General features: G+C 36.6%; 1 protein-coding gene across 2 annotated transcripts in view; it reads right to left on the bottom strand.

Annotated features, from left to right (window-relative positions):
* LOC125680407 (rho guanine nucleotide exchange factor 17-like) overlaps positions 1-21631 on the bottom strand; it is a 62893-nt gene that overhangs the window by 34445 nt on the left and 6817 nt on the right. For both annotated transcript variants that reach the window (XM_056155961.1, XM_048919987.2), the window contains one exon: positions 17323-19615. In XM_056155961.1, coding sequence (XP_056011936.1) covers positions 17323-19335 — 2013 coding nt within the window. In that variant the 5' untranslated portion in view covers positions 19336-19615. The remainder of the gene's footprint in view (positions 1-17322; positions 19616-21631) is intronic.

Below are 21631 nucleotides of genomic sequence, written 5' to 3' on the forward strand. Positions count from 1 at the left end.
TGTGATTTGATTACAGTGATGAATTACAACAAAGCATACCAAACCACAGTCTGGGTGTATCAAATACCTTCAATTTATGATTTTGCAGGAACATATGAAATTATTAATCAGCTCAAAAGAAGAGAGGAGGCAAGCAAAGGAAATGCAATTTACAGATAATTTATTTACACAATGATAATTGTAAATAAATGTCGCTGCCTTTGAAGGCCGATTTATCTCCTGAAATGAAAGGGCTGACAATGGAAGGGAAGCAGATTACGGAGTTGCTCCATTAAGTGGCGCTTTTAATAGAATTCTAAAAATATATCTGTCTAATTCTCCCCCTCAAGTCAGCTCTCAATTTCTGTGATCAAAATAACTGTGCTTGCAAACAAAATATTGAGAGATCAGTGATTGTAAAGGAACAGGTCTTTAGAGGGCTCTGATCCCCCCCCCCCCCCCCCCCCCCCCCCCCCCCCCCCCCCATTGACTACTCAATCCTTATAATATGCATCATCCTTGAGAATACACTTATTTCATGAGGTACTTTCTGGTGTATTATGTAGAATAAAATATAACTTTCACCACTATGATAGTCATAAAAATATAATTTCATCTCTACATTCTATTTATAGATATGATTCTATTTAAAGAATAGATGACCTTGACCTCTACACTTTGTGAGTAAACTTTTGTTAACTGGTTGACAACATTTGCACACTGAATGATATAACACCAGTTAAGAAACTCGCTGTAATCTTTAGTGGAAACAATTAATTACAATCAAATATTAGTTTTTATGATGTACTGAGACAAAACTAACTCCCTCTTACCACATAACTACTAACTTCAATTACATTACCAAATTATTACTCTCCTGTGATGTCTCTAATTCACTGACAAAGAGAGCCTTACTAATACTATTACTAATTCTCATCTGTCTATTCACAAAGCATTCATTTCAGTAAAGCCATGTATCAAGCTGTTTGAACATATCTTGGCATTCATGTCATCACCATACTTCAGAAAATGAATCAATTCATATCAAAAATTGAAAAATTGCATTTGTGGGGAAAGCAGTCACTGTATATTTAACATCTAAACATTTGAGCTCTATTCTATAAGATAAAATTATTTTATTCATTACAATTCTTAAATGAAACTGAAGACTCTCTGGCAAAAGACCATTTTAAAAAAACATATCATTCAAAACAATCACTCATTGTTCAAGGAGAGATAGGTAGGTATCCTCCGTCTAGTACCGTCCCAACAGTGTGTATACAAGATGCAGGTGCAGACATATGGCCACAGGAAGCTGTTGTTCCGAGCCCTCCAATACAACATAAACAATTACACCGATACAGGGAACAGTGTCTGCAAGGTGGCAGCCTTGATCACAAGTGATTGGGAAATCAAACTTAACAGCCTGTGCCTAATGGCAATCTAAATATCCCTGTCTTTTGGATGGAGGTCAAACCTTCTTCTGCCTTTCCCTCTTCATCTTTTTCTTCCATTGTTTACCTAATCAATTCATTCCAGTAAGTACAGCAAAGCACGGTTACAACAAACCTGTTTATAATGAATTCATGCTTACAGTAAAACACAGTTACAGTGAACACACTTATAATGAATTCACACTTACAGTAAAACACGGTTATAGTGAACACACTTATAATGAATTCATGCTTACAGTAAAACACAGTTACAGTGAACACACTTATAATGAATTCATGCTTGCAGTAAAACTCGGTTATAGTGAACACACTTATAATGAATTCATGCTTACAGTAAAACACGGTTGGGTTATAGTGAAAACGCTTATAATGAATTCATCCTTAGAGTAAAACACAGTTGGGTTATAGTAAACACGCTTAAAATGACTTCACACTTACAGTAAAACACAGTTACAGTGAACATGCTTATAACGAATTCATCCTTACAGTAAAACACGGTTATAGTGAACATGCTTATGATGAATGCATGCTTACAATGAATACAGTACCCGCAACGTTATTCTTGACATTTCTATTGTGCTCTATCGTGTGTGTATCCTATCGTATCATGCGTGTATCCTATCCCATCGTGTATCAGGTTTTCCGTTTTCTATGGTGTTTTGCGTTTATCCGGTCTATCGTGTATTGCGTGTATCAGGTTTTCCGTTTATCGTGAAAATCGTTTATCGTGTAGCTTCGGAAACTATCGGGATCGTATATAAAATCTAATGAAAAAGTACGATACTTTCCGAAACCTTGATTCATTTTGTTAAAGAAGCTATTTTTAGGAATCGAGGAAAGACGGTATATTTGAAGGAGAACATAAAGTTGTCGATTTCAAGGCAAAAGAAGAGCTATTTGTCCATCCAGAGAGAGTGAAAATTTATCACAATTTAATTCTAAGTAGTCTGGAAAGTAGGCAGTGGTCTGTCGAGCAAACCGAGAACAGTAAATCTGAAAGCTCCTTCATCTGAAGTTCATAAACATTTGTTTGTCTAGAAACAATTATTTGTAATTAACACTAAGGCCACTGATAAAATGTGTTGTGTTTCCGCTAACCCGACCGACCCTAAATTATAGCCCCGACCCTAGAATTTTTTTTCGATATTTAAAAAAAAAATCGTCATTTTCCCGGAAAAATATATTCCCGGTTCTTGGTTTTCGTTTTAGTTAGACATTGAGATGAAGTCATTCAAACGCTTTAATGATATACAAAACTGCATGGTATTGGGTCAAGCGTTTAAACAACATTGATAATGTTTCTAATTAACAGCATGACCTAGTGGCAAGTACCTCCATGCGTGCTCACGCAACGGTGATTTAACAATTGAAGTTAACAGACGGTCGAGAGACTTTGCCAAGTGTCATGTTTCCATAGAAGACTTTCTTTTGTTAAAATTGCCAACTCCTATGTTGTTTTTAGACGGTGGCTATTTATAGCCATGCACTGTCTTATGCTATCGTTTCAGCGGGCATTACTGTGTATACACGGGGACCCTAGTTTTATATGGGGGTCATGATGCAGAGTGACAGACATGAATGTCCAGTCTGTCAAATTTGTATGCACATCCTTGGTTTCTGCTGCAGTTCTAACTGAAAACACTATGAAAAAGACCGCAAATAAAGCAGTGAGCGCATCCAGGTTGATGGTTGGTGAGAGCCGAGAGGAAAAAAAGATGTGCAGATTGTTTTTAAAATAAAAATTTATGTCCGGTAAAAAGTTTTAGCTGGAAGAGAGTTGGATCCCATTAGGATAAGTGGGATCTGCCCAGACTGTCTTCCTACCCTTGTTCCATTTAGATAGTGAAAATACATTCAGAAATGTATTAATAAACTTAAAATATGTTAATGATGTTGATATTTTGGTGATGATTTAATATATTTTTTCAAAACCATCACATTATTTTCTTGTCAAACATATCCAATAGAAGTATTCCTGACCTATGACAACCAATCTAAATGTAGAAACAATATATCTGGTACTTGTAGAGCATAGTGGCATAGAGGCATAGAGGAGTTCACTTTTGTGTTTTATGCTAGATATGTTTCATTGAAAAATATAGTTTCTTATAAAACATCTGGAAATAATCCTCGGCCAACAACGGGTGAAATGTTATGATTGAAAGTTTACTTGCAATGCAATTTAAGCAAAATTTTATTTTGAAAGTATAACATTTCGGTTGAGCATCACTGAAGAGACATTATTTGTCGAAATGCGCATCTGGTGCATCAAAATTGGTACCGTATAAGTTTTACATTATGACCCCTGGGTCGAGGCCTCTGCTGGTGGACTGTTAGTCCCCGAGGGTCTCTACAGCCCAGTAGCTAAGTACTTCGTTACTAGCTTGAAAATACGGATGTATATTTAATTGCTGTTATAAAATTTTGAAATTCATTTCAAAATTAAGGATTATCTCCCTCATGCATAGCTCTTATCCTTGGACGAATTTGGCTCCACTTTTTTGGCACGCTGTTTTTGGCTATATTTAGCTCTAAAACTTCATAGTTATTTCGGATTTCAAACATTTCGGTTGAGCATCACTGAAGAGACATTATTTGTCGAAATGTGCATCTGGTGCATCAAAATTGGTACCGTATAAGTTTTACATTCAATAGAACATTTAACTTGTGCAGTAATTGGGGCTATACGGACCGTGGATATCGGCCTGGATAGCTCAGTGGTTAGAGCACCTGACTAGGAATGCAGGGGTCCAGCCAAAGATTTTCTCCTTCCCATACTACATTTGATGCCGTTGACCACCCCTGGTGGTGCAGGTTGGCCTGTCAGGGGCGAAAAGAACCTGGGTTGATATTGAAAGACAATTATAAAATTATAATTGATCTTAAGGAGGGAGGAATGTAGTAATTAGGGCTATACGGACTGGATAGCTCAGTGGTTAGAGCACCTGCCTAGTAATGCAGGGGTCCCGGGTTCGATTCCCGGTACAACCAAAGATTTTCTCCTCCTTCCTATACTACACTTGTTAAGAGTTTACAATGTTTTTGCATACTTTGAAAAAATAAAATTAAAAAAAAAAAAAATTTATTTCCTACCTACCTACCCTATTTTTTTCTGGAACGTTAGCGGAAACTCAAAAATTTTTATCGTTGGCCTAACAGAAATATAGGGAGTTCCGATTTGAAAGGAAAAATCAATAAATTACATTGTTTATCACATACATGTATATTTTAATAATGGTTCTTTTTCTTCCAATTTTTTTCACCTGTATGCTACTTATATAGCAACTGCTGAACTTGTGTGCATCCTTATATCTGATTTTGTGTATCACCCGTGTTTTGACAGCTAACATTCTCAGGGACAATGTATTTCACACATTTAGAAGATTAAAGTTTTAAAAGGGAGCAAGGGTGTTGCATCCCCCAAAATCCTGCTCAGCTGGGCACGATTCCGCTGTCATCGTTGTTTTTTTTTTACTTGTACATGAACACATGTACCAATAGTTGTACGTGTTGATACTGGAAATTTATGCTGGTTTTGATGATTATTTGAATTTTTTACACACTAAGCGTTTCAAAATTGCGAATTTAAAACAAGCCGGGTTTTGTTTATGTTTTTTAACAGTTTATTTATGTTTTGTTAACAAAATATCAATTCAAATAAATATGTTCCAATTACTTATGACTATCAATTATCATTCATAGTGTAGAAATATCTAACAGGTGTAGTGCGGTTGATTTTTTTTAAAGCGGTCGTTATGAAAATAACTTTAGTTGTTGAATGAGCCTTGAACTTAGAGCTTGATGCAAAATAACCCTCTCCTCGCTTATTACACAAAATATTACTTGGTTTTATTTCATATTCAAGATAATATACTTTAGAATAAGAGAGCTACTGAAGCATGATATCACTACATTATATTACATTTAGTTAATTCCCTGTATAATTTATATATTAAACATTAGATGACAATATAAGTTTTAGAATCATTGGCTGAGAAAATTCATATAGATATCAAATAATGAATTCAATGCCGTTAATATTTTAGTTTTTTATTTTAGCTGTGATGGCATAAAATAACATAAATAAAATAAATTAAAAAACCGTACGACAGTTAATTAAAGAAATTATATGTTAAGTATATAATGAACATTGAAATCCTTCAATATTATTATCAACATGTAATTATGTTGTAGGTATCAAAATTTCGTTCTGTCTAAATAGTTTCTAAATTTACAACATTTCTATCAGATTTTCCGTTTATCGTGATGATCGTTTATCGTGTTTTGCGTTTATCAGGTCTATCGTGAAGATCGTTTATCAGGTTTTGCATTTATCAGGTTTACCGTGTATCCTATTGTATCGTGCGTGTATCCTATCGTATCGTGCGTGCATCGTGTCCTATCGTGTATCATGTCAAGAATAACGTTGCGGGTACTGTATCCGTAGTTTTAAAACACATTATGAACTTATTGGATGTAAAGAATTACATTTAATTGTTCATCCCTAGCACTTTGCTATAGCATGTTTTAGTGTATATTGCTTAATAAAACATACAGTCAAACCTCATTATCTTGAACTCAATGGGACACTGACTAAAAACTTTGAGATATCCGAGGATTCGAGATATCGAGGGTATAATATTTAAAGAATAAATGGTTGGGACTTCCGAATTGCTTCAACATATCCATGGTATTTGAGATATTGATGTTCCAGATACCAAACTTCAACTGTAATTATAATGACTGAATCATTTTTTCAGATGATAACAGAGACACATTCAAGGAGCAATTGCTGTCCCACTAGTCAGTCACATACATGTAAGTGGAGGAGAAGCTGTCCCACTAGTCAGTCACATACATGTAAGTGGAGGAGAAGCTGTCCCACTAGTCAGTCACATACATGTAAGTGGAGGAGAAGCTGTCCCACTAGTCAGTCACATACATGTAAGTGGAGGAGAAGCTGTCCCACTAGTCAGTCACATACATGTAAGTGGAGGAGAAGTTGTCCCACTAGTCAGTCACATACATGTAAGTGGAGGAGAAGCTGTCCCACTAGTCAGTCACATACATGTAAGTGGAGGAGAAGCTGTCCAACTAGTCAGTCACATACATGCAAGTGGAGGAGATGTCCAACTAGCCAGTCACATACATGTAGGAGAAGCTGTCCAACTAGTCAGTCACATACATGCAAGTGGAGGAGAAGAAGTTGTTCCACTAGTCAGTCACATACATGTAAGTGGAGGAGAAGCTGTCCAACTAGTCAGTCACATACATGTAAGTGGAGGAGAAGAAGTTGTCCCACTAGTCAGTCACATACATGCAAGTGGAGGAGAAGAAGTTGTCCCACTAGTCAGTCACATACATGTAAGTGGAGGAGAAGCTGTCCCACTAGCCAGTCACATACATGTAAGTGGAGGAGAAGAAGTTGTCCCACTAGTCAGTCACATACATGCAAGTGGAGGAGAAGAAGTTGTCCCACTAGTCAGTCACATACATGTAAGTGGAGGAGAAGCTGTCCCACTAGTCAGTCACATACATGTAAGTGGAGGAGCTGTCCCACTAGCCAGTCACATACATGTAAGTGGAGAAGTTGTCCCACTAGCCAGTCACATACATGTAAGTGGAGGAGCTGTCCCACTAGTCAGTCACATACATGCAAGTGGAGGAGAAGAAGTTGTCCCACTAGCCAGTCACATACATGTAAGTGAAGAAGTTGTCCCACTAGTCAGTCACATACATGCAAGTGGAGGAGAAGAAGTTGTCCCACTAGTCAGTCACATACATGCAAGTGGAGGAGAAGAAGTTGTTCCACTAGTCAGTCACATACATGTAAGTGGAGGAGAAGCTGTCCCACTAGTCAGTCACATACATGTAAGTGGAGGAGAAGAAGTTGTCCCACTAGTCAGTCACATACATGCAAGTGGAGGAGAAGAAGTTGTCCCACTAGTCAGTCACATACATGTAAGTCGAGGAGAAGCTGTCCCACTAGTCAGTCACATACATGTAAGTGGAGGAGAAGCTGTCCCACTAGTCAGTCACATACATGTAAGTGGAGGAGAAGTTGAAGTTGACCCACTAGTCAGTCACATACATGTAAGTGGAGGAGAAGCTGTCCCACTAGTCAGTCACATACATGTAAGTGGAGGAGAAGCTGTCCCACTTATTAAGTCAGTCACATACATGTAAGTGGAGGAGATGTCCCACTACCCATTCACTACATGTAAGTGGAGGAGCTGTCCCACTAGCCAGTCACATACATGTAAGTGGAGGATAAGCTGTCCCACTAGTCAGTCACATACATGTAAGTGGAGGAGAAGTTGTCCCACTAGTCAGTCACATACATGTAAGTGGAGGAGATGCTGTCCCACTAGTCAGTCACATACATGTAAGTGGAGAAGTTGTCCCACTAGTCAGTCACATACATGTAAGTGGAGAAGCTGTCCCACTAGTCAGTCACATACATGTAAGTGGAGGAGAAATACTATTTCATTTAATACTGCTGTTGATCCATTTCTTCACAAACTTCTGATTTTTAATTTTCATAAATCTTGTTTTGTAATTATTGTATGTATAACATTAGCCTTTGAACCATTATCCAATTTAAAAGGCATACAGGTATAATTTATTTTGAAATTAAAGTTCTGATTTTTGATTTTCATATAGATTTGACCAGAGAAACTGCATTTTCACATTATAAATTAAACTGAACTCTAAACGGCAGGTGACTCTCCATGGCATGAACTTTGATCTCTGAAGTTCTTCATCTACTGAATTGAAATCACTGTTTCAACAGTCCCAACTGTTTTCTCCATATATCAAATATTTAAGTCAATTAATTTACTCTTGATCTCTCCAACTTCCAATTTCTCAAAGTTCTTGACCTCTCAAAGTAAAATTTGGATCCTATAGAACACATTTTATTGTTTTCATTTTTGATATCTCAAAGTGGTGATAGAGAAGTAACATGGTGGTAGCCTATACAGGCCATCAATTTTTGGGTAGATAATTGTTTAATTGGTCAGATTTAAGGAGGTACACTACATCATAATATTTTAATGGGTAACTTAATTCCTTTTAAACCTGATGAATGGAAATATCAATATCTGCAATATATGTCAATTCCTTTTAGATTGTCATTGCCTAGTTGAGAAGCTCAGTAGGTTAGTGTGACTGTTGAACTGGGGATCAGAGATTTGAGTCCAGCAGGGGTTTTAATTTTTTTCCAAATTACTTTTTACTAAAAAACTGCGGGTTTTTTTTTACTAAATGTAGTATATTTGAAAGATTCCAATTTCAAAATATTATTGCACATAACCGAGCTACTTTACATCCATGTCAAATTTCTCTGGTGTAGTATTCCTCCTTAACCCCGACTGTTTCATTTTGGGGTAGATATTACATTTTTGATTGTACAATTCTGACAATGACCAGATAGCTGTATGAGGCCAATTGTAAATTGAAAGGTGTCTTTATTTTAGAGACATGCCAATGAAGGAATCTGGGTCAAAACAATCCCAAGATGATGCAGTGATTTTTCTACATTTTTTACAAGGGTCCTGTGGCTTTCGAATTGGGAAAAATTGTCGACATTTCAGTCAAATTGGGAAAAATCAATTTTATCATAAATAAGTTTTAAAATAATATCTTTATTTTACACATCTAATTTTCTTTAACCTTCTAAAATTTTCAACTATTCTATCCAAATCATCATTCCCATAATCTTTGTGAAATCTCATGTACATATAATTCATATCGAATGTTTATTTTTTTCAAATACGTTTTCCTTTCATAATTTTATTATTGCGAAAAATGCAAGCTAAATTGGGAAAAGATTTGCAATTTTCAGGAGGGGAAAGGGCCGAAATTCGGACCCAAAATGGGCCTAAAAAAATCACAGTGATGTAAATATGCACTTTCAGTTACTATAAAATCTGAAGCATATAATGGTTAGACCTTTAATTTCTGGATTTAATTCAACCTTTAATCTCTCAAACTCTTCATTTCTCAAAGTTTTATCGCTAAGGTCCTTGAACTTTGAGATATTGACAATCACATCTACTGTACATTTTTTAATGTGTAGGATTTGGCCAAAAATAATTAATATCTAAAATAACACAAAATCCTTGTCATTTTAACACTTACATGCAACTTTGACCTTCAGAAACTCTCAGACAAATTGCTATGTGTGTAATTATTTCTTAAAATGTTCTTATAATTGAAGTGCACACCTTATAACCAATCTATTCAGAGAATCAGATTGAAACGTTACGAATTATTACAATATAATATTTCTGATGGACTCTGGGACATTCTGTATATATAGACATATGTTCCGCAAACTCAATGAATCATAACGCAAGAACACAAGAACAATCTCGATCAGGAGAGGAAGTGATAGAAACAAAAGCACTACATTCATCACATTTTAACTGAGGAGCCAATCAACAAAGAGTGTGCAGAGCAGCTGCACGAACTGTACAGATTTCATTTTTCTACCTCCAAACACAAGGATGAATGAAACGGAATCAAAGGAAAGGGTGCTCATGCTTTTCATTAGAAATCATTAAAGTTCCAACATCAGAAAAGTGAGCATTCAATAAAAGCCTACCATCAGAATTCCCAGAATTCATCAGATAGCATTCTTGTGAGATGATCAACTGATAATGAGATGCTTTAATTTTCCCTCCCCCACCTGTCCTTAATTAAAGGTTATAAAGCATCTCCCATACAGGTATCCCCCTCTCTAAGGAAGGAAATGGCTGGTGTAAATATTCTACTACCAGATGTGTATTGTATTTAAAAGTTATAATTTTGCAATCTTGCTCCGATTATCTACTGTCCGTGCTATCATAATTAAAGCAAAATATTGTAAAACTGTGTACAACATTAGATTAAGTGTTGGGACATTGGATAGACGCCAAAGGAGATGGACCACAGTGTTAAAATAAAACAAACTTATAAAGAACTATGTGTGACAACAGCCTATCTTGTGCACTGTAAAACTCAAAAAATTCAAAACTTTAAAGAAAGACTAAATTTTCTCTTATTTCATAAACAAATTTTTAAAATTCACGTCGCTTTATACTAAAACTGCCCTATTTTACCTAAAAAATAAATTTGAACGTTTTCAATTTTAAAAAATATGATTGTATTTATTCAGTTTTCATTCATATCAATTGTCTTTGATGTGTCATCCCTCCTCATCATAGGCTGTGACTGTTGCCTCGCCTGGCATTAAAAGTGTAAGTCACCGGTCGGATATGATCATGAAATGGTGGTCCCGTGTCAAGGTAAGCATTGCAAGATATCAAAACCCAATCACGACTATGACCTTGAAAGCCATGCAGAGGTAAAAATTTATGACACTTCACTTATATCGATTCGATACCCAAGAGCTTGTTCTGTGTATGATCAGTTTTTAAAATCGAGACAGGCTACTGACAAACAAGTTGATGTTACAGGGATTTCAACAACCAGTCTCCTTTAAAGTCAGCATTTTGCAAATTCTACGGTCATTATAATGATCCAATTTGTAAATATAACCTATCATTCAGTCAAATATTGTCTGATATGTTTCATACCGATTGTTAGACAGTTCTTGTCACACTGATTATTCTGTTTACCTGATCAAGGCATAGGGCTCATGACAGCATGAGTGACCAGTTGACAAGGGATGCTTACTCCTATAGGCATCTGATCCCACCTCTGGTATATCCGGGGGTCCGTGTTTGCCCTACTCCTTATTTTGTATTCCTTATAGGAGTTATAAGATTGATCACTATTTGCCATCTTGGCCTTACAGTTGGTGACATATTTCGAAATGCGTGACAAATTCTAGAATGGGACATAAAATAGCAAACAAACAGAAAAGCAACAACTGTGAGCAGAGAGCTCTCAAATAATAGCTGTCAAATAGCAGATAACTGTCAAACCATAGCAGAGAAATGTCAAATCATAGCAGAGAACTGTCAAGTCATAGCAGTGAGCTGTCAAATCATAGCAGTGAGCTGTCAAATCATAGCAGAGAGCTGTAAAATCATAGCAGAGAACTGTCAAATCATAGCAGAGAGCTGTCAAATCATAGCAGAGAACTGTCAAATCACAGCAGAACCTTCACCTAAGAAAACAGACGTCAGGATCACGACTCTGACTAAAAATTTCACTTTCGTATTTACTCCGAGTTAAAACTTTCTGATTTTAGCATTAATCATTTCTTTAGAAGCATTTACTGCGCTTCTCGCTTGTTCCACTGAAATAAACACTGCTAATGTTCGCTGCTAATTTGTAGCTCTCTGAGACAGATCAGAGATGGTAAAGTACATGTCCAATATGCTAATTTGTAGCTCTCTGAGACAGACCAGAGATGGTGTCTGATATTTTCTCCTCTAGCTACAGAGCAGCAGCTACAAACCTAAATGGTGGGGAAATGCTAATTTTGTTACTGTCAGAACTACAATAAGCATGTTTACAACTTTTAATTTGCTTCACAACATGAAACAGGCCTTATACTGGGGAAGGAGAACCCCCTTCTGGCAATATGTTACACTTAATTTCTACACTTGCATATAGTTGTCGCAGTTAAAAAGCTTTATTAAAACAAGAACTGTATTTCATTCCTCCATTCTAAACAGCCTGTAAGTGACCCTTCCCCAATCAACATACACAGAACTTTCTCTGAACAACTTTCTAACTCCACAAAAAGTTCCCTAAATTACACAGAACTTTCTCTGAACAACTTTCTAACTCCACAAAAAGTTGTCTAAATTATCACCAGACACAGGACTTTCTCTGAACAACTTTCTAACTCCACAAAAAGTTGTCTAAATTATCACCAGACACAGAACTTTCTCTGAACAACTTTCTAACTCCACAAAAAGTTGTCTAAATTATCACCAGACACAGAACTTTCTCTGAACAACTTTCTAACTCCACAAAAAGTTGTCTAAATTATCACCAGACACAGAACTTTCTCTTAACAACTTTCTAACTCCACAAAAAGTTGTCTAAATTATCACCAGACACAGGACTTTCTCTTAACATACTTAACAACTTTCTAAAAACTCTACAAAAAGTTCCCTTAATTATCACCATACACAGAACTTTCTCTACACAACTTTCTAACTCCACAAAAAGTTCCCTAAATTACACAGAACTTTCTCTTATCAACTTTCTAACTCCAAAAAAAGTTCCCTAAATTACACAGAACTTTCTCTAAACTACTTTCTGACTCCAAAAAAAGTTCCCTAAATTACACAGAACTTTCTCTTAACTACTTTCTGACTCCACAAAAAAGTTCCCTAAATTACACAGAACTTTTTCTTAACTACTTTCTGACTCCACAAAAAGTTCCCTAAATTACACAGAACTTTCTCTTAACTACTTTCTGACTCCACAAAAAGTTCCCTAAATTACACAGAACTTTCCCTTAACTACTTTCTGACTCCACAAAAAGTTCCCTAAATTACACAGAACTTTCTCTTAACTACTTTCTGACTCCACAAAAAGTTCCCTATTAAATTACACAGAACTTTCTCTTAACTACTTTCTGACTCCACAAAAAGTTCCCTAAATTACACAGAACTTTCTCTTATCAACTTTCTGACTCCACAAAAAGTTCCCTAAATTACACAGAACTTTCTCTTAACTACTTTCTGACTCCACAAAAAGTTCCCTGAATTACACAGAACTTTCTTTTAACTACTTTCTGACTCCACAAAAAGTTCCCTAAATTACACAGAACTTTCTTTTAACTACTTTCTGACTCCACAAAAAGTTCCCTAAATTACACAGAACTTTCCCTTAACTACTTTCTGACTCCACAAAAAGTTCCCTAAATTACACAGAACTTTCTCTTAACTACTTTCTGACTCCACAAAAAGTTCCCTAAATTACACAGAACTTTCTTTTAACTACTTTCTGACTCCACAAAAAGTTCCCTAAATTACACAGAACTTTCTCTTAACTACTTTCTAACTCCACAAAACGAGTAGATAACTACTCATCCCCTGACAACTTTTTCATCTCGTAAGGTAGATAACCCTGGTGCCCAGCAATAATAAATATCATCTTCGTATTTTCGGAGGTGTTAACAGTGACCAATCATGTTTGATTTTCTGATAAAAGTGTTCCCAAGCAAACAACCAATATTTGAGTTGAACATTTAAATAACTGAATACATGATGTAACCACTGGCTTATTGCAATATGTGTCCTAATATGTTCTGTTCGGGGGAGAGAAAAACCCAGACAAATCAAATATGTCAATTTTTCATTATCATACAAGACAAAATACATGATGTCTACATGAATGTAACATATATACAAACTATCAGGCCACTGTGAAAAGGCAACTGTTACTATGACTACAGAATAGGCAACCAGTCGCTCACCAAGTCCAAAGAATTGTCCAGGTAGTCCAAGTCTGGTTCAGAAAATCCTAAATCAGACAGAATATCCACCATACCTTCCATTGAAATGAATACTCTAGAACGATTTCCCCTACTTCAGTTTGATACACAAGATCCATGTAATTTACAAACAGTTTAGAAAACCCGGCATTGTATACTGTGTGCCTACATCTGAAAGGAATTCTGTCCTATTCTTTTACAATAAATAGGCTTTGGGACAGCAGCTTGAATATATACGTAAACAAGAAACATCTATTTCATTCAGACCTTTAAAAAATTGTTTTCATCACTGCAGGATGAAAAAAAGCCAGCTTAATATTATAGTGGGAAGGATTATAAAAATCTTAAGGGTAGAGTCTGAAAATGGTAAATTGATCAACTAATGTTCAGTTTACACATAATAAGACAAGATTTTAAGTAGGTCAGGTTTCAAAATTAACAAAATTAGCAAAAAACCCATAATTAGGAACTCTGAATTGTGGTGTGTCTAATTCATCTACACGGTCAGAATATTCGGCATCACAGGACCGAGGACGGTAATGAGCAACAAATGGAAAACTTTAACTATTCACCATGCATGATAAATTCTATATTCAGTAAAGTTCACACTCTTTGGCCAAATATGGCCTATAAAACCTGTCATGCAAATTTCAGTGATTTTTTTTTTAACGTCTACATAGAAGGGTTGGGTCCTTGGCCTTTCTTCTTGAGGAAAATCAAGTTGGAAAAAGACAGCATTGATCAATTCACTTTAACTTTCTCCCCATTATATTTGCTTTCACCTTGTACAGTGTACATTTTTTATCAATGAGTAAATTTATAATTTTACTCATTTTAGTAAAATTCCTGCCATAAATTGAACATCTAACCAGAATATAAAACCAGAATGTCAAACCAGAATACCCAACCAGACCATCAAACCAGAAAATAAAACCAGAATGCCAAACCAGAATACCCAACCAGACCATCAAACCAGAAAATAAAACCAGAATGTCAAACCAGAATACCCAACCAGACCATCAAACCAGAAAATAAAACCAGAATGTCAAACCAGAATACCAAACCAGACCATCAAACCAGAAAATAAAACCAGTGCAAATGTCTGGGTCCATTGTGTGCATGCACATTAACTTATGACTGTATTATCAGTGAAAGAGAAAGCTTAATGTTCAATAGATTGTTCCGATATGATATAATCCGTTCGACAAATCGTTTCCGGTATGGCATGACGTAATCCGTCAATCTGTTCAACTGACTGAATATAACAGTACATGTATTAGATAATAAAGAAATGGCTCTCCGAGTGCCATTTTACACACAGTATTCACTGTGTGCTGTTACCATGTCTCCACTGCATCCCTTATCAGGTTTAGAGCAAGCTACACATGAACCACACCACTGCAATCTGATCCACCACATGTAATGTTGAATCTTAAATAATTTTTTATCCTCAAAAAAAAAAACAGCAGCAGATAGACAGACAGACACATCAACGAAGTGCTGCCAGACAGTATAAACTTAGGGTATCAAAATAAAACAAATTCTTCACTCATGTAGCTTTACATCTATCACATGCACTAGGACAACACAATAAAATCTGACACCAGGTCATCACCCTAGGAACCTTCACCCTCGCTGCACTTTGTAGAAATCATAGATTGGACCATCTGCCAAACGCTGAGCCTCATCACAGAGGAAAACAATAAGACAGGTTACAGAATGGATGATATAAATGTGGACACTTATGCAGAATACATATTGTTCTTGTAATGACCTTACAATAGCTCTGGATAACAAGGCATATTACTCATAATGACAGCCACCTAGAGGGAACCTCAAGTCTTTACAAGTGTCAGTGACAATGGACAGAGCCATCTCAAACATGTGCCAGAAAACTGTAGCCTGCACCGCCTCCCAAACACGACCGATGCAACATCAGTGTACCGACTTACAAAGCAGCATTACAGCATTAAATTCAGAGTATGCCGTATCTATCAAACTCTTCTTTTTTATCTCTTTGGCTAAAAATAACCTAACATCTGAGTTACATCTACTCAGAGGGAAGAAAAATGTTGTGCAAAAGAGAGAGAGAAAACCTATTCACCAAACAGTGAAGACTTCCTCTCTGTTTACCAAACTGTGCACCATTCAATCTATTGAGGTAATTAATTTGCGATTTGTACATTCTTACACAATTTGCTCTGCATAGTTCAAATATCCTTCATTCCTGCGTCTTCCATAGCTGTCAAACTGACACTAATATAAGGGTATAACAATACACAACCTCAGATGAAAACTGGGGATTAAAATAAAATTCAAACTGTTCACCACTTGAAGGCCACATAAACAAGCTTTACAACGCCAGCTTCTACTAGGACCAAACTCAATATCAGTTTTCACTGCCTGCAGTATTTGTTGTTGTAGTCTAATTTATATTAGTTGAACCTATCAACTAGCTGTCCTGTCTGACTCCCAGCTTCTGTACCGAATCTCTCACCTTCATTCTTCTCTCCACTTAAGGTACCCAATCCATAAAACACCCCATTTTTTTCAAGAATTAATTGTTTTGTAATACAAAACTTGGTATCAAATGAAAGATAATTAACATACACAGTGATTCACCAAAGGAATTTTCAAAATTGACAAGACATATAAGAAATATCTGTTATAGAGATTAACATTAATCCCTATGAGAAAAACACATCTCTGACATATACATTGTAAAGTCAATAAGAATATAATTTAAAAAAAAAAAAAAGCTCACGGTGAAAAGATTCTTATTACCATGGTCTTTCAAAATATACAAAGATAAGTAAAGGTCACCATACAAATTATGAAAACATTTAATTTTTTTCTACATTTCTTCAAGGGGAGATAACTCTGACAAGAAATCCAATACACTATAGATATTAATAAGATCTGAGCATCCTCTACTTTCTCTGCCATCTTTATCGCACTAAATCTTGGGCATTTTGTTTTCACAAAAGATTTAGTGCTACAGACATTGACTTTTTGTGAAAATAAATGTTTTTATGGATTGGGTACCTTACAGATGAAAGTTCAACAAATTCAGAATTTCTGACAAAGTAGTCTCATTTTCTCCTGACACTCTGACACTTGAAGTTGTCCAACGTAGCTCACCAGGACTACTTACCCTATACCCTTGGTTTAAAAGATGTCGTCAAGGTTAAAAGTTTTTGAAAAGTACAACAAATTCTAAGGCCAAGAGGTCAAAAGTCTTGGTACTAATTAAAGGGTCAGGTCGTGAGGAACCTAAATGTGAAATATCAAAGCCCTATCCCCACTGGTTCAAAAGATATAACCAAAATTATAGTATTTCCTTCAAAGTGTGACGCAATCACTGGAGTGATGACAATAGCTCTTTGGACATAAATCCCAACAAGCTATAAAAGATATCTAGATGTATACCGACATCTTGAATTTTTAATGCAACTAAAAACCAGAAATGTGAAGATAACTTACCTTGAAAGGTTGTTTGGCTAATGCTGGCATGCTAGTGGATTGTGATTGGGAGTCTGCCAAGGGAAGTAACTCCTGTTTGGGCTCCTTGAGAGGGTCATCTTGTGTTAGGCTGTGTTTCCTTGCCTCGTCCTTCGTGACACTGGGAAACTTTCTCTCTCTCTGTAGAACACTAGCAGAACTAACACTTCGACCTATATTCTTTTTAGACGACACACTCAAAGAATTTTTTTCAGTTGGATATTCATTGTCTTCCTTCGGTGGAGGGGCAATTTCTTTCACAAACACAGAGGTAAACCTTCCCGAGTCCTGTGAATTATCGAGCTCTGGAGTTAATGCCCCTTCTGAGCGCTGACTAGAAAAACTGTCCTCAGGGACTTCAAAATGAAGAGGACCATCATCAAATGAGCTGGAGGGGGTAAGTGCACTAGGGGGGAGAGTAAGAGACAAATCCTTATCATCTTTCTCATCGCCAGCCTCTTCCGCGTCTTGGAGGTCCATTTCACTACTTTTGGATAGATGAGGTGAGCTATGCGAGGAGGTGATGTGAGAGACAGAAGACACATTATCCTTACACTTATCACCACTGGGATCACTTCTAGATTTGGGCTTCAGCGACTTCCGTTTCTCAGTCAGTTTATCACCTTCCACATTGCTTGGAGTTTCTGAGATGTCTTCCTCTTCAAATTCATGAAATGCTTCGTCTCCACTTTCACTCTGAAATGTGAGAGAGAGATCACTTGTTTTAGACTCCAAGTCCCCTGGAAAAGGCGGCAGTTCCTCATTTTCCGGAGTCTTTGCCAACATTCCGAATCCATTGGAGTCCATGGCTCCTCGTGGTTCTCGGAATGTGGTTTTTGATTGAGGTGGATGTGTCACATGTCGGAGACTAGATGATTTCCGAACACCTTGGATGGGTTTAAGCTCTACTCTGGGTAATTTCCATATCCCAGGCAGAGCATTTTCTCCATGAGAATCATCAGCACTTTTACTATATGTAGATTGCACTCTTTTAACTATGTCTGCTAAACCAGTTCTCCGTTTTGGTGCCCCGATTTTCCACAGTGTGAAAAATTTTGAATTTGTATCTATTGAGTGAGGCTTGTACGTGGTACTACTTTGAGACAAATCCTGGTCAGATATTCCAACACCTTCATCGTCTGACACGGTTATTTTTCGAGCTTCACTTTTGGCCCTTCTGAACTTGGCCATATCACCCCGACGTTTGTTAAGTGCTTTTGAGTCCTCCACAGGTGAAGGGAGTTCTGGCGTTCCCAAGCTCGCCTTCTCGTGGCCACTGTCTGTTGCACCGCTGTCGGGAGTCCCCAAACTGTTAGAATTTTCACTTTTACTCTCATCCCTGTTAGCTTGTAATTGTCCGTCTGATATACATCTTCGCTCACTGTCCTCTTCTTTCACTGACGATGTTTTACGCGGTAACAGCTGACTATCACTGATTGACTTAGATGTACTGTCATCAGCACTTTTACGGGGAATGTTTCCTAATCTATACTCAGCACTTCCACCTCTACCACTCTTCAAAATGTCTGTCAGGACTTTGAGACTGCGACTTCGGTTTCTGTTTAGGGGTGAGGGACCTGTTTCCTCGTTAGGTGTTGGGGAGGCTCTCGGTGAAGTGTGTGTAGATTGAGATTTAGGGGCAAACGGTTTCGGAAATTTTTTCGGGCGGCCAAATGTTTTTGTGAAATCTACTTGATTCAGTTCCTTGATGTCCTCCACGGTGCGGTCAATAATGGCCTTGATGTGGCTACCCTGACCTGGGTCAGTTTTAGCTCTTCCATGCAGACCCGATCTAATCTGTCCATTTTCTTTAAAATCAGGCAGTTTTGGTCTAGAAATCTTTGGAGACAGTGTTGTATTTAACTCATTCCTGTGCTTGTCCTCGTCAGTAAGTTCCACGTTCAGTTGTATGGGACTGGTGACAACGTCCTCCGTGCCATCACTAGATGGCACTGGCTTGGTTTGTTCAGCTTCCTCTGAATCATCTCGCTCCATACTTACCCGTTTTAATCAATCCATGAGTGATCAATTCTCACTTCATCATTTTTATTACATGCTTACTATCACAAATCCTTTCCAGATTGCATTCCTTAATTGTGATAACAATGCCAAAACACTTCAATGAAATGGGCAAGTGCTGGCCTCCACACTCCAATGAGAAAGACAGATAGATAGAAAATTGGGATTAGGTGAAGTTACAGATTCATCATTAGTAGATTCTTCGTGTTATAACCACAAATAATTCCATATTTTCCACAGCCTTAAGCACAGCAGTCTGTAAAGAGAGAGAAAAAATAAAACAATTATGCATGATTTATCATTAAATCCTCGTGTGATTAATTTATATATAAAACGTACAGGAAGACAACAGCGCAACACCTCCCAACTTCAAATTGAATAGATATGACAAAATATTTTGAGAATAAATATTTTGATTTATGTTTAAACTCTACATATTGTTTGCATGTTTTTCTTTGTGTGGATTGTAATCCTGACATATTTTTTTCTCTTTAAGGCATGTGTATTATGTACAAAGCACACCTGGATACATTCACAGGTAACGCTCACACAATCAAACATTAATAAAGTTTTGGACAATCCAGTGTTACGTAACTCCTGGTGAGATATAGATCCCCTTCACACAATTATTTTCATTTTCTATTTACATGTAACATCAGACCTGCCTGAAATAGGTATCCCTTTACTGTTTTTATACCCCAATCAAACTGATCTCTAACTTAACATCTTTCTTCAGTTTACAGTAAATTAATGGAATATAGCACAAAGGAAAAACCTGGCTAACCGAGGTGGTGAATTAAAGTGCATTCCATAAATTCCCAAGAAAATTTAAATTGTATTGTGAGGAGAATAAAGTATTCATTTAATTACCGCTTACATAAATAGACAGCAATAGGGATCTATATATCTCAATGAAAGGCTCCAGGGAAAAGCCAAGTGACTATCAGGGCTGAGAATAACTACACTCCTCCCCTCCTCCCCCCATCTAAACACAATAACGAAGACTGATTTACACTGTGGCATGGGATAATATCAAAGGAGGCTTGTTGATTTGGTAGTCTTTACTTGATAGTGCAAGAAAAGAAAATTATCAAGTCAGTAAGATAATACTGTATCTACCAGTTTGTCAGAGTGCATAAAACGCCATGCTCATTCTCCACCAACCAGTAGCAACTATTCCCAGTCTGACTGAGACAGGCCAGTTCAAATCTTTTTTATTTTCCTGGTGTACTTTATCAGTAAGAGATTTTATCTAATATTGTTAAATGAATCATTTTTGTTACACAAACAGAATCAGCTTAATCATCTATTTTGTCCTTTGGAATTTTGTTTCACCAGAGTGTCCGGTACACTCAAGTGGTTGATACTGGGAATTTTGTGTCCCCAGAGTGTCCGGTACACTCAATGGTTGATACTGGGAATTTTGTGTCCCCAGAGTGTCCGGTACACTCAGTGGTTGATAATGATCAAAGACGTCAAGATCTACTGAGATTTAAGGACACTTGCAAACGTTTCTGACATTTTCTCTAAAATTATTTTTTCATCGTCTCGATATGAAGAGTTCTTGTATGATTTCCGAAATGGGTTTATATCTTATATTGTAGTAATATTAGTAATGCAAAGGTCCCAGGTTCGATACCCAATTGTTCCAAAGACTTTTTTCTCTTTCTTTGCTACAGTAATGTCTGTTCATAAAACTTACTTTAATACACGAAAGTTTACCTTACATTTTCACTTGCAACAACCAGGAACTTTCCAAATATGCTAACTCTAAAACAGACCTGGTAATATTCCCAAAGATTTTTTCGTAAAAACAAGACAAAATACAAATGAAATGTCGCGAAAAATTATGTATTATTGAGAAACCACATATATATGTCCTTAATCGCTTTCTCTAATTTTACGATACAAATGCGATTTTTACTAAATATGGTAAATTTCAAACATTCCAATACTGAAAGATTTTTTTTTATACATTGTGTCTTTTCATCAAAATTTGGAATATTAAATTTTGTGATTGTTATTGGCATATGATAAGCAACATACACGGAGCTGTTACGTGTTCTTGTGTTCATGCTTCTGAGACTCTGTTTTAAATGATTATTTGTGTATATAATATTTGTATGTTTCAATTGGAACCTAGGCCTTGGGGGAAAATAGTGCATGCACTAACCAGGTCCCTTTCTTGAAAGAAATAAATAATTTCATACATACCTGTAAATACATTTAAGTTTTTTATTCATTATTAGTTACAAAATTTCTTACTCACTAT

The sequence above is a fragment of the Ostrea edulis genome, chromosome 2, assembly GCF_947568905.1.
Source record: "Ostrea edulis chromosome 2, xbOstEdul1.1, whole genome shotgun sequence".
In the NCBI taxonomy this organism is placed as follows: domain Eukaryota; kingdom Metazoa; phylum Mollusca; class Bivalvia; order Ostreida; family Ostreidae; genus Ostrea; species Ostrea edulis.